This window comes from Stegostoma tigrinum, chromosome 1 (assembly GCF_030684315.1).
Source record: "Stegostoma tigrinum isolate sSteTig4 chromosome 1, sSteTig4.hap1, whole genome shotgun sequence".
Taxonomy (NCBI): Eukaryota; Metazoa; Chordata; class Chondrichthyes; order Orectolobiformes; family Stegostomatidae; genus Stegostoma; species Stegostoma tigrinum.
In genome coordinates, this window is record NC_081354.1 from 124,619,692 (window position 1) to 124,647,575 (window position 27,884).

The 27,884-nt window shown below is 42.2% G+C and overlaps 1 protein-coding gene and 1 long non-coding RNA gene across 3 annotated transcripts in view; one reads left to right on the forward strand and one right to left on the reverse strand.

Annotated features, from left to right (window-relative positions):
* Positions 1 to 27,884, reverse strand: part of LOC125456974 (uncharacterized) — a 202,602-nt gene that overhangs the window by 47,025 nt on the left and 127,693 nt on the right. The gene's annotated exons all lie outside the window — the stretch shown is intronic.
* Positions 1 to 27,884, forward strand: part of ankrd55 (ankyrin repeat domain 55) — an 87,177-nt gene that overhangs the window by 27,705 nt on the left and 31,588 nt on the right. The window contains exons 4-7 of the mRNA XM_059648408.1: positions 2,155 to 2,264; positions 22,917 to 22,977; positions 24,389 to 24,517; positions 26,153 to 26,337. Coding sequence (XP_059504391.1) covers positions 2,155 to 2,264; positions 22,917 to 22,977; positions 24,389 to 24,517; positions 26,153 to 26,337 — 485 coding nt within the window. The remainder of the gene's footprint in view (positions 1 to 2,154; positions 2,265 to 22,916; positions 22,978 to 24,388; positions 24,518 to 26,152; positions 26,338 to 27,884) is intronic.

The following is a 27,884-nucleotide window of genomic DNA, read 5'->3' on the forward strand; positions in this document are numbered from 1 at the left end:
TGCCTTCAAAATTCATGATCTCTGCAGCCTAGGAGGGCATAGCGTGCCATATTTCTGCAGTCCATCATTAAATCCCCCTCCAGGTCAAGTGCCATCCTTACTTGGAAATATATTGAAATTTCAATAAACAACTGTTGAATATTTAAATAATCTTTTAGGGCACTGATGAATGAAAATGAGACAGCTAAGTTGGCAGAGAAGTGAGGGTGAGATAATTGGTGCAGGTTGCAAGTTTGGTTGGGTGGCAATGTTGCAGGAAGTGTAGAGTGAATAGGGTGGCAGGGTTCGCATGGCAAGGTGGATAAGGAGATTTTGTAGCTAAATGGATTAGGATCTTGTCAGATTAGGGTGGTCTGGAGATGGGAAGTGGGGAAATGACAGGTTGGATCTGTTGGAGAATCAGGTGTGATGGGAGGCATATTGGTTTTGGTCGAAGGAGGAAGATGTGAGAATTCATAAACAGGGAGGTGTGTGTAGGGTATACAGCAGATAGAAAGGTTGAGAGAGGGGCTCTTAGGTGTCAACGTTGGGAGTTGGAATGCGTTATTGGGAGGTTAGTTTTATCATTAGCCAAGAGCCAAAGCAGGTTTTAATTAATCTAACTTTTCTGGCGAACTAGTCAGATGAGTGAATCAGAGCCATGTGAAAACTCTGATTTGGAGACAGTCTCAGAGGATTCCAGACGCTGAGTAATTGACCATTGGAAGTTTCAACTTTCCTGGCAATTCCCACATAATTAGCTGCGTCAAGATTGCTACACGGTCGCAATGCACAACTCCAGTATATTCTTCAGCAATGATGACCTTCTTATCTGGGCCAATAGTTCAGACAAAATTCATAGTTGTTTGGAAAAAATGATGTTTAATTATGGGAAGCTAGATTTGAGTTGCTAAGGAAAAGTCATGGCAAATTAACTTGCTTGAGATTTTTGATGAGATAACAGAGCTGATAAGGGTAAATGTTGTTGATCTAATATACCACCATTCCTTTTGGCAATTATTTAGAATAAAATTGTCCCCAGTCATTCATAATGATACCAAAATGGGGACAACTTATCCTTATCTATGCTGTCCAAAGCCCGTGTGATTTTGAATTTGATTCCATTCCATTAGTATTCTGCCTGAAGATAGATCATTGGCTCAGACAAAATCTGTCAAGAGAAACAGCTCAGGATGATTTTGAATACCTACATCAAATCTACTTTCCAAGAAAAAGTCCCAACTTCTCTATTTATATGACTTGCAAATGGCATTTAATAATAGCATCAAGGAAATAGAAATTGAATTGGTTAAGTGACAGAAGAATCTGCTAACCGTGGAGAATGATGTTTTTCATAGTGGAGAGAGATTCATCGTGCAATTTCCGAGGGAGTGGTATTAGCAGCTCTGTTCTTCCTGATATACAGTAACAATCTAGATATTGGTGGACAAAGAAAAATTTGAAGATGGTATAGAACTTGGAATTATTGTGAATCACAAAGGAGATAGCGTACAGTTGCAAATGAACATTGATAACGTGGTGGGATCAGAAGACCAATGGAAGAAGAAATTTAATGCAGTGAGATGTTAAGAATTATTTTGATAAAGTGAATTAATTGACCAAATAGTCCAACCTCCACTTCATTAGTTATCTCCCCAGTGGCGATTACATGACATGATCTTGGAGTTTTGAGCTGTGAGTCAGCAATAGTTGCCGTGGAGCTTAGACAGAGTGCTAACACATGCAAGGATACTCTAAGTCCTTAATTTTGTTATTTGGTGTATGTGGCTTAATGGATAGAGTTTTGAGATATCATTGCTGCCACAAACAAGCTGTGTGAATCGTTTTTGTTTCATGAAAAATGAAGATTAAACAATTTCCACCATGTTGAATCACCCACTTCTGTTCAGAAGCTAAACACTGACTACCACAGCAGCTGAAGTTAACTTTCCAACTCAGCTCAGCATCTGAACCTGTGGGGACTCTAGGGTATTAAAATGGAGTCACTTGGAAAATGTTTGGGATGCCTTACATTAACACATAGTCTACTGTGCAAATAATTGCATAATTTTCTCCCAAACCAACATTCAGCCATCTGACTAACCACCCTTACTACCAAATACATCTCAATGATTGAATACGGGAAACCAAATTGACAAATACTTTCATTTTCAGGGTTGGCTAGACGGTTGTGTAGCTCTACTCCGTAATGGTGCCAAGCAAAATATCCCAGATAAAAATGGAAGGCTACCCCTTCATGCAGCTACTGCTGAAGACAATGTCAGGTAAAAATACCTTTTCTGTTTAAAAACCAAAATGAGATGAATATATTATATGACATTATATATTATTTTAACTTACTTCTATTTTCAATTTTTCCTCTCGTCAAAAGTTAGAAGTGGTGGCATGGTGGTATTCTCTGTGGGCTAACCTAGAGACACACGCAAATGTTCTGCAAATCACACTGAATCAAACCACACCTTGATAGTGGGTAAAATGTCAATTCAATTAATAAATAGTTTGATTTATTATTACTATATTAATATTTATTCATTAGATATTGCAATTTTTAAAATAAATAAATTAATTTGTAATTAAAAGCTAATCTAATGGTAAGCATGAAACTACTGTCAATTATCATAAAAACCAACCTGGTTCTTGAGTGTCTTTTACTCCCAGTCAGGCCTATGTGAGAGTCAGGACCCATAGCAATGTGCTTGACTTTTACATGCACTCTGAAATAACCTAGTAAGCCTTCAACTGTATCAAAACGCTACAAAGTCTAACGGAGTTAAACCGTACAGACACACCGCATTGAACAAGGCACCAAAGCAGAAACCCTAGTCCTGTTGACACTATAGGGAAAGCTGGCCCACAGACAAGATGGCAAACAGCCTGACCTAGTCATTCTCATGTACTAATAGCTTACAGATAATGTCCAAAAAAACCACCATCACCTTCCCTGATATGTTCCGTCAGACAGCACAACAGAACAACCAGAGGTGGCAAAACAGTGGCATGATCAGAGAAAGTTGCTCTGGGAATCTTCAGCAGTCTTCAGCATCTCATGCCCTCAAGTCAAACATAGGCAAGGAAAACTCCTGCTGATTATCACTAACCCATCTGATGAACTAGTACTCCTCCATGTTGAACACCAATTGGAAGTACCACTGAGGGTGGCAAGGGAATAGGATATACTGTCAGTGCGACTTTAATGACCATCACTGAGAGGCTCAGTAGTACCACTACTGACTGAACTAGCTGAGTCCTAAAGGATTTTGTTGTTAGTCTGGTTCTGAGAAAGCTGGTGAGGGAACCAACAAGAGGATGAAAGCCTTCGCCATTTACCTGATGTGTCTGTCCATGACAATACAGGTAGGAGTAACCATTGCTCAGTCCTTCGCAAGACAAAGTCCCATGTTCAATTTGAGGTCTTCCTCCACCATATTGTGTAGCAGTATCATTGTGCTAAACGGAAAGAATTACAATCAAAGCTTCCAACTGAAAACAGGACCACATGGAGTACTTGTGGTCGAACAGCAGCATAACTCTCTTCAACTAGAACCCATAAACTCATGGCTTGGCATATCCTCCACCCTACCGTTACCATCCACTTAATCCTGCATTAATGAACAGTGCAGAACAGCATGCCAGGGACACCTTCAGGGATATTTTTTAAAGAAGTGTCAACCTGGTGAAGCCACAATACAGGATAACTTGCATTCCAAACAGTGGAAACAGCTTGCAAATGACAGGACTAAGAAATCCTACACATTTATACCTTTCCTTAAATAAGAGACAATATTTAAGCATTGTCCCAAAAGGTCCTGTTTAATTCTTCTTATAATAAAGAATAGTATTCCATTTGCCTTCTTAATGCTGTACCTGCACACAAAACACTTTAAGGGCCAAGCATGAAAAACCTGGATCCCTCGGTACCTCAGAATTCTGCAGTCATTTTCTATTTTAAAAATACCTTTCTTTTTTATTCTTCCTGCCAAAGTGAACAATTCCACATTATACTCCATCTGCCAGATTTTTGCCCATTGATTTGCATTGATATCGATAGGTTAAGTCATCTTCGCTATACACTTTCTGACCCGTGTTGTGTCACCGTGCCCTTGTTCTTCTCATCTAAACCATTGAAATAAGTTGTACAAGGTTTCCTACTTTCTACCTTCTTCTCTTCCTAAATACAGGGGTCGTGTTTGTTACTTTCCAGTCTGATAGAACCTTTCCAGAATCTATGAGTTTTGGAGAATTAACACGTGTCCACTATTTCATTAGCTACCTCTTTCATTCTGTCAGGATCTACAGACTTATCAACACATTGCTCTATCAATTTGCTCAGTTTGGGGAATCAGCCTGGCCAAGGTGATCAAAGTTTCAGTGAGGGAGTAGTTGGGAACAGCAATCATAATTCCATAAGTCTTAAGGTCTTTATGGCTAACCTAAAGACTGGTCCTCAGATGAAAGTGCTAAATTTGGGGAAGGCCAATTATAACAACATTAGGCAGGAACTGGAGAAATTAAATTGAGACCAATTGTTTTCTGATGAAGGGTCTAGGCCCGAAACTTCAGCTTTTCTGCTCCTAAGATGCTGCTTGGCCTGCTGTGTTCATCCAGCTCTGTACCTTATTTGAGGGTAAATCCACATCTAACATGTGGGAATCCCTTTTAGTTGATCACCATTCAAGATCAGCATGACGCTGTGAGGATGAAAGATAAGGATGGCAAGTTTTGAGCGCCTTGGATGACAAGACATATATTGAAAGTTTAGTCAAAAGGAAAAAGGAAGCATATGTAAGGTTTAGGAAACTCAAATCAAACAAGATTCTTGAGGGATATCAAGGAAGCAGAAATGAACTGAAACAAATAAAGAGGGCCAGAGGATGCCATGAAATGTTCTTGGCAAGAAGGATTAAGGAGACTCCTAAGGTATTTTGTATATATACTACATATATATTATATATGAGCAAGAAGGCAACTAGGGAAAATGATAGATCCACTCAAGGACAAAGGAGGGAATTTATTCATGGTGCCAGAGGAAGTGGGTGAGGACTTTAACGTGTACTTTGCATCAGTATTCAGCAAGGAGAAGGACATGGATGATGGTAAGATAAGGGATGGGTTTGTTGATATTCTGGGGCATGTTGATACTGAAGCAGAGGTGGTGATGAGATCTATCCCTGGACACGGAGGAAGCAGGAGAGGAGATTACGAGGACATTAACAGAGATCTTTATATCCTCTTTATTTTCCAGAGACTGGAGAATAGCCAATGTTGCCCCTTTGTTAAAGAAGGGCAATGGGGGAATCCAGGGAATTACAGACCAGTGGGCCTCATATCAGTGGTAAGGAAATTATTGGAGAAGATTCTTGGGGACAGGATGTACTTGCATTTGGAAAAAAAAGGACGTATTAAGGATAGTCAGCGAGGCTTTATGTGAGTGAGGTCTTGTATCACAAACATAATTGAGTTTTTGGAGGAAGTGATAAAGACAATTGATGAGGGTAGGGCAGTAGATGGTGTCTACATGACTTTACTTACAACCCTGTGAAGCCACAACACTTGCAAGCACATGAATTAGGAATGGGGTAGGCCATTCAACCCTTCCAACCAGATCTATCCAGGCTGATTCATGTTTCCTTTCTGAGAGAATCTAGAACTAATGGTCACTGTTTTTAAAAATTGGGGATAGCCCATTTGTTTTGAGAGTTGAGCATTTCAGACTTTTTCCCCTGAAAAGTGTTGGAAGCAAAGACCTTGAATGTTTTCGAGGAAGTGGTAGAACAACTTGTGGTAAACAAAAGGTTGAAATGTTATTGAGGTAGGTGATAATGTGGATTTGAGGTTACAATCAGATCAACCATGATTTTACCGAAAGGTGGAGCAAGCTTAAGAAGCTCAATAGCCTATTACTCCTAATTGAAACACGTGTCTAAATTTGATTGAGTTTTTTTTGAGGACGTGACCAAAAAGATTCATGGCAGAATGGTATACTTGGTCCACATGGATTTTAGTAGAGCCCTTGATGACGTTCCACATCACTGACTGATTAGTAAATGTCACATGGGATTCAGGGAGGGCTTGCCAGTTGCATAGAAAATTGGCTCAGCAATTGCAGGCATGGGATGGTGTGGAGGGTAGTTTTTTGGGCTGGAGACCGATGACCAGTGGTGTTCCACAGGGATTGTTGCTCAGCCCACTGTTGTTTGTCATTTATACAAATTATCTGGATGAGAATTTAGGAGACATGGTATGTTTATGGATGACACCAAAATTAGTGGTATAGTGAACAGTTTGTCCAGTTTGGGCTCAATCTGCTGCTCCTCAACCCATTCAACCAGTTGTTTGGGATCTCTTTGTAATTTTTTAGAAGGTTAGATTGCAGGGAGATCTTGATCAGTTGGGCCGGTGCGCTGCAGATTGGCGGTTGGAGTTTAATTTAGTAGGCCATGGCCTAGTGGTATGGGTAGGTGATGGCCTTGTGGTATTATCTCCAGACTATTAATCCAGAGACTCAGGTGATGTTCTGGGAAACTGCTTTCAAATCCCTCTATGCTGGATGGTGGAATTTGAATTCAATAATCATCTGGAATTAAGTTTAATGATGACCTTGAAACCATTGTTGATTGTCAGGAGAAAAACCCATCTGGTTCACTAATGTCCTTTAGGGAAGGAAATCTGCATCCTTTCCTGGTCTGGCCTAAATGTGACTCCAGGCCTACAGCAATGTGGTTGATTCTTAACTGTCCCTTGGGCAATTAAGGATGGGCAATAAATGCTGGTCCAGCCAGAGATGCCGTCATCCCATGAATGGATTTTTAAAAAATGGTTAAATGTAAAAATTGGATAAATAAGTCTTGCATTTTGATAAAAGAAACAGAGGCAGTTCTGAGGAAGGGTCACTTGACTTGAAATGTTAACTCTGATTTCTCTCCACAGGTGCTGCCTGGCCTGCCGAGCTTTTCCAGATATTTCCATTTTTATTTAAGGGCAGGACTTATACAGTCAATAATAGAGCCCTGGTTAGTGTCGGCAAACAGAGAGATCTAGGGATTCAAATACACAGTTTTTTGAAAGTTGCATCACAGGTAGACAGGGTAGTTCAGAAAGCATTTAGCATGCTTGCCTTCATTGCTCAGACCATTCAGTATAGGAGTTGGGACGTCATGTTAAGGATGTACAGTATGTGAGTTATAAGGAGAGACTGGATAGGCTGGGACTTCTTTCATAGGAGTGTAGGAGGGTGAGTGGTGACCTCATAGAGGATTATAAAATCAGGAGGGTCATCGATAAGGTGAATAGCAAAGGTCTTTTCCCTGGGGTGGGAGGGGTCAAAACTAAAAAGTATATTTTCAGGATGTGAGAAAAAAGATTTAAAAGGGACCTGAGGGGCAACTTTTTCTCATAGAGGTTCACATGTAGATTGAACTGCCAGAGGAAGTGGTAGATGTAGATAAAGTCACTACATTTAAAATACATTTGGATAAGTACATGAATAGGAAAAGTTTTGAGGGATATGGGCCATATTACCAGGGAGATGATGGCCTAGTGGTATTATCACAGGACTGTTTATCCAGAGACCCAGATAACATTCTGGGGAGGTGGGTTCCCAGCAGATGGTGGATTTTGAATTCAATAAGTATCTGGAATTAAGAGTCTAATGATGACAGTGAATCCATTGTCAATTGTTGGAAAAATCTGGTTCACTAACGCCCTTTAGGGAAGGAAACTGTCATCCTAACCTGGTTTGGCCTATATATGACTCCAGACCCACAGCAATGTATGTCTCTGGGCAATTTGGGATGGGCAATAAATGCTGGCCTAGCCAGCAATGCCCCCATCCCATAAATGAATGAAAAAATTGCAAGCAAGTGGGATTGGTTTATTTTGGGAAACCTGGTCAGTATAGATGAGTTGGACCGAGGGGTCTGTTTCTGAGCTGTATGACGTCTATGACTCTATTTGACAAGGCCCTTTATGATAGACTGGTCCAGGATATTAAATCTTATGAGATTGACGGTGAGTTGCTAAGTTGGATACAAAATTGGTTTTAGTAAGAGGATAGTTTTGGGAGGGATTTCTTTTTTGACTGGACATCTATGACAAGTGGTGTTCTGCAAGGGTCAGTGCTGGGATATCTGTTCTTTAAAATGCCAGTGGTCTGAATTCTAAATGTGCAGATGTCATAAAAATAAGTGGAGTTGTGGATAGAGAGGACGGTTATCAAAGAATAACCTCCTGGAAAGTAGGGCAGAGAAATGGCAGATGGACTTTAATCTGGACAAATATGAGGTGATGCTTTTTGGGAGGTCAAATGCAAGGGGAAAGGGCTCTTAGGAGCATTGATATACAGAGAGACCTTGAGGTGCATGTCCATAGCCCCCCTTAAGTGGCAACACAAGTAGTAATACCTGCCTTCACCAATCGTGGCAGTGAGTATAAAAGTTGGCAAGTCTTGTCGCAGCTGTTTAAGACTTTAGTTAGGCACATTTGGAGTATTGTTTGCAGTTCTGGTCATGAGATTATAGGAAGGATGTGGAGGTTTTGGAGGAGGTGCAAAGCAATTTACCAGGATATTGCCTGGATTGGAGTGTATTACCTGTAAAGAGACATTGGACAAATTTGGGCTGTTTTTGCCAGAGCATTTGAGGCTGAGGGGAAACTTGACAGAAGTACATAAAATAATTATGAGAGGCATAGATAGAGTGGTTAGTTGCTGTCCTGGAAGGTTAACATGAGGAACGTTTGAGGCCTCTGGGTCTATGCTTAATGGAATTTAAAAGGTTGAGGGGGCATCTAATTGAAACGTACATGATACTGAATGTCCTGTACAGAGTGGATGTTGGAAAGATGTTTCCATTCGCAGGAGAGACTAGGGCCAAAGGGCACAGCTTTAGAGTAAAGGGAAAACCCTTTAGAACGAAGAGCCAGAGAATGGTGAATCTATGAATTTGCTGCCACAGAAGGCTGTGGAGGCCAGGTCATTAAGTATATTTAAGATAGAAATAGATAGGTTCTTGATTGTCAATGGGATCAAAGTTTACGGGGAGAAAGTAGGAGGATGAGAGTGAGAAACTTGTCAGCCATGACTGAATGGTGGAGCAGACTTGAAAGGCTGAGTGGCCTAATTTCTGCTTCTACGTCTTATAGTCATATAGTCATTATATCAAATAATGGGAATATAGTTAAGTTAAGATAGAAGAGTTTAAAGGAGATGTGCAAATAAAGCTTTTTACACAGGATGATAAGTGCCTGTAATGCTCTGCCAGGGGAGACAGTAGAAGCGGATACGATGGCAACATTTAAACGGCATCTATATATACACATAAACAGGCAGGGAACAGTGAGATACCAATCATGTGCAGGCAGATGGTGTTAGTTTAAAATGGCAACTTGGTTGGCATAGACATAGTGTTTTATATTCTATGTTCTTTTGATGCTTTCCCTAATTCTTTAGTTAACCACAGATGGTGGGGCCCAGTCATGGAATTGTTCTTTCCATCAGGATTACACATATTTTAAGTGAACTTAAAGTATTTTTTTAGATGCTTGCATTTGCTTTCCTAATGGTCTGTCTCATAGCCAAATATCCCAGATTACTTCGGCTAGTTCAGCTTTCATGCTCCCATAGTTGCTGTTATGCAGGTACAAAATATTTGTCTTAAAACCCTTCTGTTCCCTTTCAGACTGGAAATGAAATTCAGTCATACTACAATCACTGCTACTTAGTGGTGCGATTAGATGAAATAATTAATTAATGCTGTCACAATGCACAATACCATGTCTTACACAGCCTGCATTCTGGTTGGTTTCAGAATATGCAGCAATAAGCCACCTTGAAAACAATCTATGAACTCTTCATTGACTCTTATTGCCACCGTGACTTTCCCAGCCAATATTTCTGCTTGTATACTTCTTCCAACATCACAGTTACAGTTCAGGGGTATGTATTTCACTTCTACTAGTGACTTCTTTCCTCTAATATTCCTCATTTCCACCCATGCCAATTCTACATTCTAATCTCCTTTAAGACCATAAGAAGTAGGACTAGGAAAAGGCCATTCGGTCCCTTGAGCCTGCTCCATCATTCAACAGGATCATGGCAGATCTGACACTCCTCAGGTCCACTTGTCTGCATTTTCCCCTTAATCCTTAATCTCCCTACTGATCAAGAATCTATCTATCTCAGCCTTAATTATGCATAACGATATTTTCCCCCATATCCTTATGTGATAAGGATTTCCAAAGACTTTCAACTTTCTGAGAGAGGAAATTCCTGCGCTGCCTGATCCCAGACTCACCCATGAGGGGAAACACATTCTCAGCAGTTACCCTGTAAAGCCACTTAACAATCTGATATGAATCAATGAGATCACTCTCATTTTTCTAAACTCCAGTGAGTATAATCCCAAACTGTTTTGCCTTTTCTCATTGAACAATCACTCTAGACCAGGGATCATCCTAGTAAACCTGCCCCCATTGAAATGATATCTTTCCTTTAAGGGGACCAAAACCATTCACAGTGCTCCAGATGTGGTCTCACCAGCATCTTGTACAGTTGCAATAAGATTTCCCTGTTTTTATACTCCAACCTCTTTGAAATTAGGGACAAAATTCCATTAGCCTTTCTGATTACCTGCTGTTTCTAATTGCTAGCTTTATGTGTTTCAATACTTGTAATTTGTACAGAACAAAGAACAACATGGCACAGGAACAGGATATGAATCAATGAGATCACTCTCATTAGAGGGCCGTTAAGCCCTCCAAGCCTGTGCCAACACATTTTACCCTTCCATACTAAAACTGTCTTGATTTACAGGATCCCTAGCCTTCTATTACCTTCCTATTCGTGTATTCATCCAGGTGCTTCTTGAATACTGCTATTATGTCTGCTACTATCACCTCCTCTGGCAGCATGTTATTAGCACTCACCACCCTTTGTGTGAAAAACTTGCCTCATACATCACTTTTAAACTTTCCCTGCTGCACCTTGAACCTGTGTCCTCAAGTAATTAACCCCTCCATCCTGGGGAAAAAAACCTCATACTTAACACTCTATCCGTGCCATTCACAATCTTATAAACTTCACTCCAGTTGCCCCTCAACCTCCTGCATTTCAATGAAAGTAAGCCCAGTCCATCCAACACTTCTTCACAGCTAAAATCCCCCCACCGCCCACACGGCAACATCCTGGTAAATCTTTTCTATAGCCTCTCCAAAATATCCACATGGCAGCGTAGTCACAGAACTGTAATATGCCAAGTATGGCGTAACTGAAGTTCTATAAGGCAGCAGCGTATCATGTCTATCCTTATACTTAATGCCTCTTCCAATGAAGGCAACCATGCCATCGGCCTTTTTTATAACCTTATCTATCTGTACTGCCACCTTCAGTGATCTGTGGACCTGCACACCCAGATCCCTTTGCATATCAATACTCCTAAGGGTTCTGTCATTCACTGTATAATTTCCACCAGCACTTGACCTTCACATTTGTCAGATTAAATTCCATCTGCCATCTTGAGTGAGCCAATCCTTTCCCCGGCTATCCTCTTGCTTTTCATATATGTATAAAAGACCTTGGGACTCTCCTTACTCCTGTTTGCTAATGACTTTTCATGACTCCTTTTCGCCAATCTAATTCCGAAATCAAGTTATTTCCTACTTTCCTGATGTACTTCCATCAGTTCCCATTCCTCCTGGAGCTTACGTATACTTTCCTTTCCTTTGTGCCCAAGGTCATCCAAGGTTCACATAACCTGCCATACCTATACTTCATTCTCGCAGAAAGGTGCTGCTTGCTCCTGAAATCTTATCAACCACCACTTGAAATACTCCTAAATGTCCGATGTGAATTTACCCTCAAACAGCTGCCTCTGATCAACATTCTCCCGTTCCTGCCCAATATTGTTATGGCTCACCTTCCCTCAATTTAACACCTTCACCCAAGGCCTGCTGTTATCCCTATCAATGAAAACTCAGCATGATGGTCATCACTCCTGAAATGACCACCTCCTCCCCCTCACCAACTGAAACATTACTCACCTGGATGGGCTCATTTCCTAAAACCACATCCAGTATAACCACTTCTGTGGTTGGACTGCTTGTATACTGTGTCAAGGAGCCCTGATGAATGGTCCTTACAAATTCTGCCCCATCCAAGCCCCTAGCACGAAGTCAGTTCCAGTTAATACAGGGAAAGTTAAAATTACCCACCACAGCAATCCTACTGCTTTAACATCTTTGCAAAATCTATCCACATATTCTCTCTTCTTTCTTCGAGAAGGCCGATACTATACTCCCAGCATTGTGATTTCACCTTTCCTGTTCCTGAGTTCTACCCATCTTGACTTGCTGCACAAGTTCTCTGATGTAATGTCCCTCAGTACAGCTGTGAGATACTCTGTTAATAGAAGATAGAACATAGAACATTACAGCACAATACAGGCCCTTCGGCCCTCGATGTTGTGCCGACCTGTCATACCGATCTCAAGCCCATCTAACCTACACTATTCCATGTATGTCCATTTGCTTATCCAATGACGACTTAAATGTACCTAAAGTTGGTGAATCTACTACCGTTGCAGGCAAAGCGTTCCACTCCCTTACTACTCTCTGAGTAAAGAAACTATCTCTGACATCTGTCCTATATCTTTCACCCCTCAATTTAAAGCTATGCCCCCTCATGCTCGCCGTCACCATCCTAGGAAAAAGGCTCTCCCTATCCACCCTATCTAACCCTCTGATTATTTTATATGTTTCAATTAAGTCACCTCTCAACCTTCTTCTCTCTAATGAAAACAGCCTCAAGTCCCTCAGCCTTTCCTCATAAGACCTTCCCTCCATACCAGGCAACATCCAAGTAAATCTCCTCTGCACCCCTTCCAAAGCTTCCACATCCTTCTTATAATGCGGTGACCAGAACTGTACACAATACTCCAAGTGCAGCCACACCAGAGTTTTGCACAGCTTCACCATAACCTCTGGGTTCCGGAACTCGATCCCTCTATTAATAAAAGCTAAAACACTGTATGCCTTCTTAACAACCCTGTCAACCTGGGTGGCAACTTTCAAGGATCTGTGTACATGGACACCGAGATCTCTCTGCTCATCTACACTACTAAGAATCTTACCATTAGCCCTGAACTTTGCCTTCTGGTTACTCCTACCAAAGTGCATCACCTCACACTTGTCTGCATTAAACTCCATTTGCACCTCTCAGCCCAGCTCTGCAGCTTATCTATGTCTCTCTGCAACCTACAGCATCCTTCGACACTATAAGAGTGATACAACTCCCCAACTCCTTTTATATCCCTTTCTATCACACCTGAATCATCTAAATCCTTGGACATTCAGTTGCCAGTCGTGTCTTTCAGCCAAGTCTCCAGTTTCAAGTCCTAACTAAGTATTTACTAATCAAGAAGTACCCCCAAGTCTCTTGTCTTGCAACTTTGTGCAGTTTTTCTCCATTTAAATAATAGTGTTCTTTTGTTCTCCCTTCCAATGTTAACAACAATTTGTATTTTCCTACTTTATACTCGTCTGCCAACTGATCACTGTGGAACCCCACTTGTCACAGGTCACCAACCTGAAAAAGAACCCCTTATCCTCCATGCTGTTTCCTGCCCATTAGCCAATTCAAAATGGCGGTGGAGTATGGTTCCTAAGTCGGGGTTCATCTGCTTTGACCACTTTTTTTTTCTCTTTTCTTATTTTTCTTTTTACTCACTTACTTACTTCTCTTTACTCACGATTGGCGGTGGCAATGAATCCCAGCGCAGACTCAAGTGAGGTCAGCGCGGACCTTGTGGCTGCACCGATTTGGCCCTGCGCAGACTGTATGGCAGCAGTGTGTGAGTCCCCATTCACCTTTCTGGGGCGATCTTGGATATGGCATCAGAATCAGCAGCTGCTACATCAGAGGAGGTGATGTTGGCAAGGTAGGGCCATTTGCGAAAGATGGCACCTACATATTGGCATTTTCATGTTGATTGAGCCTGGCGATGGCGGTGGTGAAGTGGTGATGGAAAGGCATCGCAGAGACATCAATGAGGTGGGCCCAGTGGTGAGAGATATGACTCCAACATTGGTGGGTCTGGCACAGGCAGTGATAATCAGCCCAGCAGCGAAAGATGATGCCAGATCAGTGGGACTTCAATGTTGTTTGGGGCTGGTGTGGATGGCGGCGAGGTGGTGGAGGAGGGATGGTAGTGAAGGCTTTTTTGATGGTGAGCTGGTTCAGGACTGATGGACACTCTTTCAGCTGTATCTTTCTTTTTTTTATGCTCAAAACTAATGAAAATAGTGCCGGACCATGGTGACGGTAGAAAAGCTTTTCACTGTATTTTTCTGTATTTCTCACTGTAAAATACATGTAACCATAAAATCATAAAATCATTCTCTATTGTTGCCAACATATTTCCTCCAACAATGTGCATTATTATCTAATAACAACCCTTTTTGAGGTACCTCGTTGAACACTTTCTAGGCATCCAAACACCACACATCTACTGGTCCCCTCAATCCACTCTGGTTGAAAAGTCCTCAAAAAACTCTAGTAAATTAGTCATCAACTATTTCCCTGGTACCTGGCTGACGGCACAGCCATCTGATTTCACAATTGTTGCTGCAGAAAGCTAAGATTTCTGCACTGTTTTCTACTTGCACTACATTTCTTCTTACTCCCCACTTTTGCATTGGTCAATTTGCTCACAGCCTGCAGTTCTCTCACTGATCCAAATAAGCTTAAAGCCTCTTACTTGGTGATCAATTGCAAAGGTTGAGGCTTCGCTGCAGCTGTTCTCCGAGTCCCCTCACCTGTCTCAAATGCAATTAACTCCTCCTGTCCCTGACCACTGACCAAATCAGAAGACCCTATTCCAAGGGTATGACTGTCTTCTTAAATGAGTGTTCAAGTAACCTGCCTCCTCCCTAATGCAAGCAGTTTTTCCAGCTTAGCTTTCAGCTCAATAACTCTGAACCAAAGTTCCTTGTAGTGAAGATAACAAAGTGTGGAGCTGGATGAACACAGCAGGCCAAACAGCATCTTAGGAGCACAAAAGCTGACATTTCGGGCCTAGACCTTTCTTCAGACCCTTGTCTTGAAACTTACTTAAAGCACCTCATTCTCTCTGTACACCCAAATTTCAAAAATCACACAACACCAGGTTATCATCCAACACGTTTATTTTAAACGACAAGTTTTTGGAGTGCAGCGCTCTGAAAGCTTGTGATTTCATATAAACCTGTTGGACTATAATCTGTTGTCATGTGATTTTTGACTTTGTCCACCACAGTCCAATGCCAGCACCTCCATATCATATACCAAATTTCCACTTTAAACTGAATTCCTAAATGTGCTTGCTTTTTCTCTGTCTCATGTTCTTTGCTGGACAAAGGGCAATGAACTACTGATACTGTGAGAGACTGGGGAAATTCCAACTTTAGGAGCTCCTATGTCATTTGTCTGATGCAGGCATAGATTCTTCCAATAAAAGGCCCCATGGAATATTCAATGTGAAGGTCAGTTCTGGTGCATCCAAATATCATCCTAATCCAAAACTCTTTTAATTTATTATATAGAGACTTACAACAGTCATGCTCTGGCAAGGTTAGAGATTTTTAGGTTGCATAAATCTAACAAGCACAAAATTGTGTTGAAAGTTTGCATTGCCTCTAGCTTTAGTGATGCCTTCTTATTTGCAGTCAAAAGTATTACTGGAAGCCTGCAATACAGACGCAAGGTAAGTAACTTTCAATGTATGCTCCTGAAGGTTTGTTTTGAATTTTAAAAATCAGTTTTCTTTTCCAATGCGCAAAATTAAATATTTACCTTTTGTCAACTAACTACACATGAGCAGATGGATTCTACCAGTGGGCTCACCTTCTGACGCAAATCACAATGTTTGAACAAATCAATCGTTTATAACTTGCTAAGGCTTTTTTTTTCTGCACTTAATTAATTGTTTACTTTAAGTAAGTGGATTTTGAAGCAGCTGCTTTTATATTGACATTTTACAGTCGACATTTTGCATGTATTTTTTAAAAACAATGTACACTATCACCCAATCAAGACAGATAAGACCATTAATTTTTCTCTCAGATGATCATTAGTCTTTGGAAATGTTTTTCTCAAAAGGTGGTGAAAACAGAGTCTTCTAATATTTTTAAAGGAGAGGTGGATAGATTCTTGATAAGCTATGGTGTGAAAAGGTAACCATGAACAAATGTGAATGTGAAGTTCAAGTTGCAGTCAGATCAGTCATGCTCTAATGATATGGCAGAGTGGTCTTGAGTGGCCAACTGGCCTCCTTCTGTTCCTGATGTGTACAACTGAATATGCATAACTGCTGGTTTCAGTGAACATTCGGCACAAATCAATTAAAACATTCCTCTAATCTGAGTGTATTCCTTTCACAGCCCAATTTTCATGGAAGCAGGAGAACATTCAGTGACAGTTCTATAGATCAGTACTGGTGTCTGTATAAAATGCATTATATAAATAACAACATAACAACAACAACTTGCACTCAGAATGCTGCAGTTTTTGACTGGGAGGCAAATGTACGCTAAATTTTTACTTTGTCGGGGTCAAAGAAACTGCATCATCCTGATCCACTATTGACCTAATTCACAGCAAATCTTAATGCAGAGATAGTAGGAGCTGCAGATGCTGGAGAATCTGTGATAACAAGGTGTAGAGCTGGATGAACACAGCAGGCCAGGCAGCATCAGAGGAGCAGGAAGGCTGACGTAGCGGGTGTAGACCCTTCTTCAGAACCCGAAACATCACCTTTCCTGCTCCTCTGATGCTGCTTGGCCTGCTGTGTTCATTTGGCTCTACACCTTGTTACCACAAATCTTAACGCACTTGTAGAGAACTCAAGGCCATCTACTGATAACAAAGTGTGAAGCTGGATGAACACAGGAGGCCAAGCAGCATCTCAGGAGCACAAAAGCTGACATTTCGGCCTGAGACCCTTCATCAGAGAGGGGGATGGGGAGAGGGTTCTGGAATAAATAGGGAGACAGGGGGAGCCGGACTGAAGATGGAGAGAAAAGAAGATAGGTGGAGAGGAGAGTATAGGTGGGGAGGTAGGGAGGGGATAGGTCAGTCCAGGGAGGACGTACAGGTCAAGGAGGCGAGATGAGGTTAGGAAATGGAGGTGCGGCTTGAGGTGGGAGGAGGGGATAGGTGGGGGGAAGTACAAGTTAGGGAGGCGGGGACAGGCTGGGCTGGTTTTGGGTTGCAGTGGGTGGAGGGGAGATTTTGAAGCTGGTGAAGTCCACATTGATACCATTGGGCTGCAGGGTTCCCAAGCAGAATATGAGTTGCTGTTCCTGCAACCTTCGGGTGGCATCATTGTGGCACTGCAGGAGGCCCATGATGGACATGTCGTCTAAGGAATGGGAGGGGGAGTTGAAATGGTTCACGACTGGGAGGTGCAGTTGCTTGTTGCAAACCGAGCGGCGGTGTTCTGCAAAGCGGTCCCCAAGCCTCCGCTTGGTTTCCCCATGTAGAGGAAGCCACACCAGGCACAGTGGATACAGTATACCACATTGGCAGATGTGCAGGTGAACATCTGCTTAATATGGAAAGTCATCTTGGGGCCTGGGATAGGGGTGAGGGAGGTGGTGTGGGGGCAAGTGTAGCACTTCCTGCGGTTGCAGGGGAAGGTGCCGGGTGTGGTGGGGTTGGAGGGGAGTGTGGAGTGGACAAGGGAGTCATGGAGAGAGTGGTCTCTTCACAAGGCAGACAAGGGTGGGGATGGAAAAATGTCTTGGGTGGTGGGGTCGGATTGTAGATGGCGGAGGTGTCGGAGGATGATGCGTTGTATCCGGAGGTTGGTGGGGTGGTATGTGAGGACGAGGGGGATCTTCTTAGGGCGGTTGTTGCGGGGGCAGGGTGTGAGGGATGTGTTGCGGGAAACACGGTCAAGGGCGTTCTCGACCACTGCAGGGGGGATGTTGCGGTCCTTGAAGAACGTGGGCATCTGGGATGTGTGGGATTGGAATGCCTCATCCTGGGAGCAGATGCGGCAGAGGCGAAGGAATTGGGAATAGGGGATGGAATTTTTGCCGGAAGGTGCGTGAGAGGAGGCATATTCCAGGTAGCTGTGGGAGTTGGTGGGCTTGAAATGGATATTGGTTGCTCGGTAGTTGCCTGAGATGGAGACAGAGAGGTCCAGGAAGGTTACGGTTGCGTTGGAGATGGCCCAGGTGAACTTGAGGTTGGGGTGGAAGGTGTGGTGAAGTGGATGAACTGTTCGAGCTCCTCTTGGGAGCAAGAGGCGGTGCCAATACAGCCATCAATGTAACGGAGGAAGAGGTGGGGTTTGGGGCCAGTGTAGGTACAGAAGAGGGACTGTTCCACGTAACCTACAAAGAGGTAGGCATAGCTTGGGCCCATGCAGGTACCCATGGTCACCCCCTTTGTCTGTAGGAAGTGGGAGGAAGTGAAAGAGAAGTTGTTGAGGGTGAGGACAAGTTCGGCTAGGCAGATGAGGTTGTCGGTGGAGGTGACTGGTCGAGCCTGTGGGACAGGAAGAAGCGGAGGGCCTTGAGGCCATTTGCATGCGGAATACAGGTGTATAGGGACTGGACGTCCATGGTGAAAATGAGGTGTTGGGGGCCAGGGAATTGGAAGTTCTGGAGGAGGTGGAGGGCGTGGGTGGTGTCATGGATGTAGGTAGGGAGTTCCTGGACCAAGGGGGAGAAAATGGAGTCCAGATAGGTGGAGATGTGTTCGGTGGGGCAGGAGCATGCTGAGACAATTGGTCGACCAGGGCAGGCGGGTTTGTGGATTTTGGGAAGGAGATAGAAACAGGCCAAGCGGGGTTGGGGAACAATAAGGTTGGAGGCTGTGAGTGGGAGGTCCCCTGAGGTGATGAGGTCATGGATGGTATTGGAGATGATGGTTTGGTGCTCGGGGGTGGGCTGCCTGGTACAAAGTAAAGACAACAAATTACCTTAAACTCAGCAAAAGAGAAGACTATTGTTTGGCTCTGGGAACTTGCTTTCTGACAGTAAAACAAATTGCAAATTTGAAATTCTGTCGCCCAACTATCAATATCTTTTGGAGTATTGCATGCAATTCTGGTCTCTCTCCTATAGGAAGGATATTGTGAAACTAGAAAGGGTTAAGAAAAAATTTACATGGATGTTGCCAGAGTTGGAGGGTTTGAGTTTTAGGAAGAGGTGGAATAGGTTGTGGCTATTTCCCATAGAGCATCGGAGGCTGACGGGTGACCTTATTAAGGTTTATAAAATTACGAGAGGCATGGATAGGGTAAAAAGGCAAGGTCTTTTCTCCAGGTGGGGAGTCCAAACCTAGAGGGCATAGATTTAAGGTGAGAGAAAAAAGATATAAAAGGGACGTAAGAGCAACTTTTTCCACACAGAGGGTGGTGCGTACATGGAATGAGCTGCCAGAGCAAGTGGTGGAGGCTGGTTCGATTACAACATTTAAAAGGTATCTGGATGGGAATATTAATAGAAAGGATTAAGAGGGTTATAGGCCAAATGGGACTAGATTTATGTAGGATATCTGGTCAGCACGGACAGGTTGAATTGAAGGGTCTGTTCCACACTGTAGATCTATATGACTCTATGATCTAATAGGTGGGAAGCCTTTACTCCTAAATTAGTTCTGAAGAGCTCCCTAATTACACAATCCTTGTTTGTTGAGTTTATACCGTAATATCACAAACTATTTGTGATATTGTGTTTGTAGTAATTTTTAACACAAGTCCCTTTTAACAATATAATAAATTGTCAATGACTATCTATTTCCCACTATTTTCTCACAATGTGGAAAATTGCCCAGGTAAGTCCTGTGCATAAGAAGCAGGGCAAATCCAACTCAGTTAATTATCGGCCCCACAGTCTACTCTTGATCATCAGTAAAGTGATGGAAGGTGTCAGCAACAGTGCTATCAAGCATCACCTGCTCAACAATAACCTGCTCAGTGATGCCCAGTTTGAGTTCCACCAGGGTCACTCAGCTCCTGATCACATCACAGCCTTGGTTCAAACATGGACGAAACGGCTGAATTCCAGAGGTGAGGTGAGAGTGACAGCTTTTAACAACAAGGCTGTATTCAACTGAGTGTGGCATCAAGGATCCTTGTAAAACTGAAATAAATGGGTATCGGTTGCAAACTCTGTGTTTGTTGAAGTCATATCTGACACACAGGAAGATGGTTGTGGTTACTGGAGATCAATCATCTCAGCTCCAGAGCATCACTACAGGAGATCCTCAGGATAATGACCTAGACACAACCTTTTTCAACTGCTTCATCAACGACCTTCCTTCCATCATAAGGTGAAAAGTAAGGCTGTTCGCTGATGATTGCACAATGCACAGCACCAATCACAACTTCTCAGATACTAAGGAATACTGAGGAAGTCCATGTTCAAATACAACAAGATCTGGACAATATCAAGGCTTAGGCTGACAAGTAACAAGCAACATTCACGCCACACAAGATGCCAGGCTATGACAATAGAAACATAGATGATAGGAGCAGGAGGAGGCCATTCGGCCCTTTGAACCTGCTCCGCCAATTCTTCACAATGGCTATTGTCCAACTCAATAGCCTAATCTTGTTTCCTCCCCATAACCTTTGACCCCATTTATCCCAAGTGCTATATCTAGTCACCTCTTAAATACATTAAATGTTTGGCATCAACTACATCTTGTGATAATGAATTCTACAGGTTCACCACTCTTTGTGTGAAGAAATGTCTCCTCATCTCCGTCCTAAATCATCTGCCCCAAATCCTCATACTGCGACCCCTGATTGTAGACACACCCACCATCAGTAACATCCTCCCTGCATATACCCTGTCTAGTCCTGTTAAAATTTTATAAATATCTATGAGCTTCCCTGCTAATGCATCTAAACACTAGCAAACACAATCCCAACCTAGTCAATCTGTCCACATATTTCAGACCTGCCATTCCCAGAATCAGCCTGGTAAACCATCTCTCTACTCACCCATCACCAAAAACAGGCAATCCAATCACTGTCTCTTGACATTCCGTGGTGTTACCATCACTGAATCCCCTACTATAAACATCCTGAGGGTTATCATTGACAAGAAACTCAACTGGGCTCACCACACAAAGACAGTGGCTACAACAACAGGTCAGAAGCTAGGAATACTGCAGCAAATAATTCATCTCCTGACTCCCAAAACCTGTCCACTATCTACAAGTCACAAGTTAGGGGTGTGAAGGAATACTGGCCCCTTGCCTGGATGAGTGCAGCTCCAACAACACTCAAGGAGCAACCCACTTCACTGGCACTACATCCACAAGCATCTACTCCTTCCACCACCAATTGTCAGTAGCAGCAGTGTGTACTATCTACAAGATGTACTTCAGAAATTCACCAACGATCCTCACACATCACATGTGTGACATGTTCCATGACATTTCCATCCAGAAGGACAAGGGCAGCAGATATATTGCAACACCACCACTTCCAAGTTCCTCTTCAAGCCACTCACTATCCTGATTTGGAAATATATCATCATTCCTTCAGTGTTCTGGTCAAAATCCTGGAATTCCTTGCCTAAAAGCATTGTGAGTCAACCCACAGCAACTAGTCTGAAGTGGTTCAAGGAGGCAGTTCACCATCACCTTCTCAAGAACAACTAGGGATGGGTAAGAAATGCTGGCCAGGCAGTGATGCCCCAGTCCTGCAAATGGGTAAATAAAAAAAAATTCAGCCTGCACCTCCTGTAACACTGGACTTCTTGTTTCATTTAAAACTATTCACTTGTAAGTCCGGCAAACAGGAGTCTTGAAATGCCCAGCTGTAGTATAATACAGCAAGTTGATTCACGCAAGAGACTAAAAAGTATGATAATTCTGGACAGACAGTTCTGTATGTATTTAAGTTGGAAAGGGTACAGAAAAATTTACAAGGATGCTACCAGGACTGCAGTGTTTGAGTTATAAGGAAATGCTGGATAGGCTGGGACTTTTTTCCCTCGAGCGTTGGAGGCTGATGAGCAATTGCAGTGATTATAATGAGGCCAACCAAGTGGACCTCATACAATATGAGCTGTCCCTGATTAGGGGTGTTAATTTGGTCCAATCAGGGAGCCCTGGCTGACAGATAAGGACAGGTGTGTCAGACATCCTGTTCACTCTGACAGAGCTAGAGCAGTGTCAAGGACTCACCTCGTGTAAATAAAGGGTGATAGGATATCGGCCCCTGTGGAGTTATTTCAGTGACTTTATAGAGGTTTACAAAATGATGAGATGTACAGATAAGGTGAATAGACAAGGTCTTTTTCCAAGGATAGGGGAATCCAAAGCTAGAGGGCATATGTTTAAGGTGAGAGAGGACGATTTAAAAAGACCTGAGGAGCAACTTTTTCACACAGAGGGTGCTGTGTGTATGGTATTAACTGCCAGAGGAAGGGGTAGAGGCAGATACGATTACAACATTTAAAAGACATTTGGACAAGTATAAGAATAGGAAAGGTTTAGAGGGATGTGGGCCAATGCAGGCAACAGGGAGTCAATACATTGTGGAGCTGGTCGAACACAGCAGGTCAAGCAGCATCAGAGGAGCAGTAAACTGTTCATTAGGATGCTGGTCCTCTGATGTTGCCTGACCTGCTGTATTCTACCAGCTCTACAATGTATTGACTCTGACAGCAGCTGCGGTTCTTGCCATCTCTGCAGGCAAATGGGACTAGTTCAGTTCAGGATACCTGTTTGGCATGGACAAGTTGAATCGAAGGGCCTGTTTCTGTACTGTATGACTATCTAACCAATGCATTTATGAAGAAGACTCAAGTTAGCCACCCTTCCTCTAAAATTGAAGATCTATGAACTAATATAAACACATTTGCTGTCCATGACTGATTCTCATATTCCTATGTTAAAAACTATCTTTCTTTTCCTCTAGACTGCTGGCTGTACTGTTGCAGCAAACAACAATGTGTGAGATAAATCATCAAGACAATGAGGTATATGAAAAAGTGATTATTTTAAATCTCTTGACTGTATCATTCAAATAAACGTTTAAGAACTGACAATCCTGTGCTAGACCATATTAACAATGCTAGAGCCATAATCTCTACCCGGGTTTTCCAATCTTCTGTAATTTGGGCAGGCGATTGGCGGAAACAATGGAGAAAAGACAAAACTGGCTGATTGCTCTCATAAACTAAAGCAGGAGATTTTTGCATTATATTTTGCTGTGTGTAAATTTTAATTAGATTACAAGAAAATAAAGTAGGAGATCATGAAATTAATATATCAGTTCATTCAGTCAGTGCCGAAATTTAAAAATATACAACGTTGTTCACTATCACAAGCTTCAATTGATTCTCTCTAAGTATCAGGATATCTCCCTGTTTTCCTCCTGCCCTTGCAAATACTATCCTCTCTTCAATCTTCCTTTCCTTCTCGAAGTAATTGAATGTGTTGTTATTTCCCAAATCACAATGTTGTTATGGTGCCGAAGGAAGTCATTTGGCTCATCATGCCTGCACCAGTTCTATTACCAATCTCTTATCCCCACACCTCTGGGCACTACTTCTATCCAAAAAATCATTGAATGCCCTCTTGAATGCGTCAACTAACTTGCCTCCACTGCATTTCCAGACAGTATATTCCATTCCCTGACTCAAAGTGTGAAAACATTTTTTCCCGCATAACCTTTGCTTTGTTTGTATATCGCTTCGAATCACTGCTTTCTAGTGTTTTTTTTCTTTTGTGATCACGAATTGATTCTCTCTATCTAATCTGTCCAACTTGTTCATGGTTTTTAAAACCACTGTCAAATCTCCGCTCAGCTCTCTTCTCTCTGTGGAGAACAGTCACAGCCTCTTCAATCTAGCCTCAAATCTGAACTTTGTCATTCCTGGAACTATTCTTCACTTGTGCACTGTCTCCACAAGTTCAACAATACCTCCCTGTTCTTGTACTCTGTTTTAATTTATGAGTTTTTTTGTGGGGTAGACGGTCATTAGAACTCTCTGAAGCTGACTAGCTGCAGCCTGATAGAAACAAGGGCAATACTGCTGAAATATTTCTTTCATCCCGGCTGTCTATTTGCCCTGGCTAAGTTGACGATGAACATCCTCGCATTTTGTAAGAACGTGCTCAGACGAGATAAAGGATGAAAAACATGGATCAGTTGTGCCTGCTAATACCCATGTCCAATGAGAAATATGGCACAGAGAATTTCTGAAAACTTCTTGAGCATCATTTTCAAGTTCATTTTACCAATTAACCTTGTCATTACATAAAAATTACGTAACTGCTATAAGCCAGTTTACTTCATTATATACTCCAAAGAAAAAGAAAATTTCCAACCATAAACTAAATATAAGTTTGCCCCAATATTTTAACATTTGGTTCTTTATCCTTCAGGGTATGACCCCATTGCATTGGGCTGCTTTTCACAACAGGCCACAGCATGTTCAGGCTTTACTACAGAAAGGAGCTGACCCAACATTGGTTGACAAAGACTTTAAAACAGCACTTCACTGGGCAGTGCAGGTAAGATTATTTTCTAATTCAAATTCAATTATTTAAAAATAGCAGGGATAAATGAACTGCACTACATAGAACCAAACCATAAAGACTCAGAACATCTTGGTTCAATTGCTGATATGTTCTTAGCTGCTCTATGTGACATACAGTTGTTCAACATAACTTGCCTAGCGGCTAGGTAGGCAAAGAAATAAATCAACAAAATTTTCGTCTCTCAGCTGAAATGTGAAGAAGTTGAGGCTTCACCTTTGATGGTGAAGAAATTAAGTTGCATTGTATTGATTAACGGTTTGATGAGAATTAGAGCATCGTGTTACACTTATTGTCAGAACTAGGAATCAAACGGAAATTGATAAATGTCATCTTTCTACACAAATCACTGTCAACAAATGCAATGTGATTTTTTAAAAGACATTTCCCTTGTAACGAGTATACCGTCAGCAATTATCTATTATTGCAGTACAATTACATGGTTAGATGCAGTTTGCACCACAGAATTTTAATGAATCCAAGAGGAGAAGCTATTGCATTTTTGTTTATCGATCAAGATCCTTTTGTAATCTTGGATAACCTTCCTCACTGCTGATTTTATAACCAATTTTGGTATCATCCAGAAACTTACTAAATATGCCTCTTAAATTCTTATCATAATCATATATATAAATGACAAACAAAAGTGGATGTAGCACTGAACCCTGTGGAACCCCTGGTGGTCACCGGCCTCCAGGCCAAAAAAAGGCACTCCACCACCACCCTCTGTCACCTACCAATTTTGTTTCCATTTGGCAACTTCTCCCAAAATCCCACATGATCTAACTTTACTAATTAGTCTACCATGCAGGACATTCTCAAAGGCATTGCTGAAGACCATGTAGGCAAAGTCTACCATTCTGCCCTCATCAATCTTTTTAGTTATGTCCTTAAAAAAAAATCAGCGAATGGCAGTAAACTACCAACATTTTAGACGGTAGGTTAATATATTCAAATATCCCACCTTCATTTACTATTTTCAGAGGCAACACCTCTGACTTCCAGAGTGCAACTTGCAACCACTTGATTTGCAGTAAATCGATAAATATTTCCAGCAAAATAATACATATAAGTAGCCTCTGTTGACCTTAAACATTCAAACGACATTGTAGAAATAGTAATATTCCAGTTCTTACATACGTACAGTGAAGTGGAAGCCCCTCCATTAATTCCAATCAATAAATTATCTTATCAATTATTATTATTGGTTACAACATAGTGGATGAAAGAGCCAGGACGCCCAGATTCAAGTTCCACCTGCTCCTAGAGTGGATAATAACAGTTCTGAACAGGTTGCTTAGAAAATATTATAGTGGATAATGGGCCACGATACATAATGGAAATGAAATTGGCCAGTGGTGTAATGTTTTAATAATGCAGCTACATTGTAAAAATGCAAGTTATTTTAACTGAGTGCAGACAAGTAGCAGCCATTTTGAATTACATCATCTGAACACTGCACTCAGTAAATTTTATTGCTTGTCGGTGCTACTGTGGCATCCCACATCCACCTCAAAGACAGCATTGTTACAGCATCAGAACAATGCTGACTGCCATCATTGCCAAATCATGCAGCATTGTTTAAGTCCCTTTATTTGTACTTCTTTCTAGAGTGGGAATAGAGCCATGACTTCTCTCATTCTGGATCATCACCTGAGCCCATCTATAATAAACTATGATGATGGAAATGGGAAGACAAGTGTGCATATAGCAGCAGCAGCTGGATACAGTGATATCATCTATGACTTGGCAAGAATTCCAGAGTGCAACTTGCAACCACTTGATGTAGATGACAGGTAATACCACTCATGCCTGCTCTAAGCTGATACAGTATCTTTCATTCCAGTTTTAAATATATTTAATTTGAGCAAAAAAAGAAACATGGGTATTTTACAAGTAAAACATTAATTAATCTACAATTGTGACATACAAGCTGAAACTATCCTAGAGTAGAGAAGATTGACAAGGATGCTGCCAGGGTTGAATGGAGAGGCTGTGAACAGGCTATTTCCCCTGGAGCATCACAGTGCTGACAGGTGACCTTATAGAGGTTTACAAAATCATGGGAGACATAGATAAGGTGAATAGCCAAGCAAAGGGCAGTCCAAAACTAGAGAACATGGGTTTAAGGTGAGAGGGAAAAGATTTAACAGGGACGTGAAATTATATTCTGCACATTCTAGTCTACATCATTGAAGTGGATTAAGGAATGCATTGGTCTTTACACTTCTTTGACAAGCCATCTTTTATCCACTTATTCTTAGGTAACACACATCCTTGGTAAGGGAGCATTATTGGCCATCCTGAGGGTAACTCAGAGTCAACCACTTCGCTGTGGGCCTTGAATGATGAGTAGGTCAGAACAAGCAATGATGGTAGATTTTGTTTCCTAAAGGTCATTGCTGACAAGATGTGTTTTTCCAACAATTAACAGTGGTTATACGGTTACCATTATGTTAGCTTATTTGTTACAGATTTTTATTCAATTCAAATTTCACCATCTGCCATGACTGGATTCAAATCCTCATATCCCCAAAAAATTAATCTGGGATAACAAGAGCTGGATGAACACTGCAGACAAAGCAGCTTCTTAGGAGCAGGAAAGCTGATGTTTCGCTCCTAGACCCTTCTTCAGAAATGGGGGAGGGGATGGGGTTTCTGAAATAAATAGGGAGAGAGGGGGAGGCAGATAGAAGATGGATAGAGGAGAAGATAGGTGGAGAGGAATCAGACAGGTCAAAGAGGCAGGGATGGAGCCAGTAAAGGTGAGTGTAGGTGGGGAGGTATGGAGGAGATAGGTCAGTCCAGGGAGGATGGACAGATCAAAGGGACAAGATGAGGTTAGTAGGTGGGAGATGGGGGTGGGGCTTGAGGTGGGAGGAGGGGATAGGTGGGAGGAACGACAGGTTAGGGAGGCGGGGACGAGCCAGGCTGGTTTTGGGTTGCAGTGGGGGGAGGGGAGGTTTTGAAGCTTGTGAAGTCCACATTGATACCATTGGGCTGCAGGGTTCCCAAGCGAAGTATGAGTTGCTGTTCTTGCAACCTTCGGGTAGCATCGTTGTGGCACTGCAGGAGGCCCAGGATGGACATGTTGTCTGAGGAATGGGAGGGGAAGTTGAAATGGTTCACAACCGGAAGGTGCAGTTGTTTAGTGCGAACCGAGGGTAGGTGTTCTGCAAAGCGGTCCCCAAGCCTCCGCTTGGTTTCCCCAATGTGGAGGAGGCCATAGCAGCAACAGCGGATGCAGTATACCACATTAGCAGATGTGCAGGTGAACATCTGCTTGATGTGGAAAGTCTTCTTGGGGCCTGGGATGGGGGTGAGGGAGGAGGTATAGGGGCAG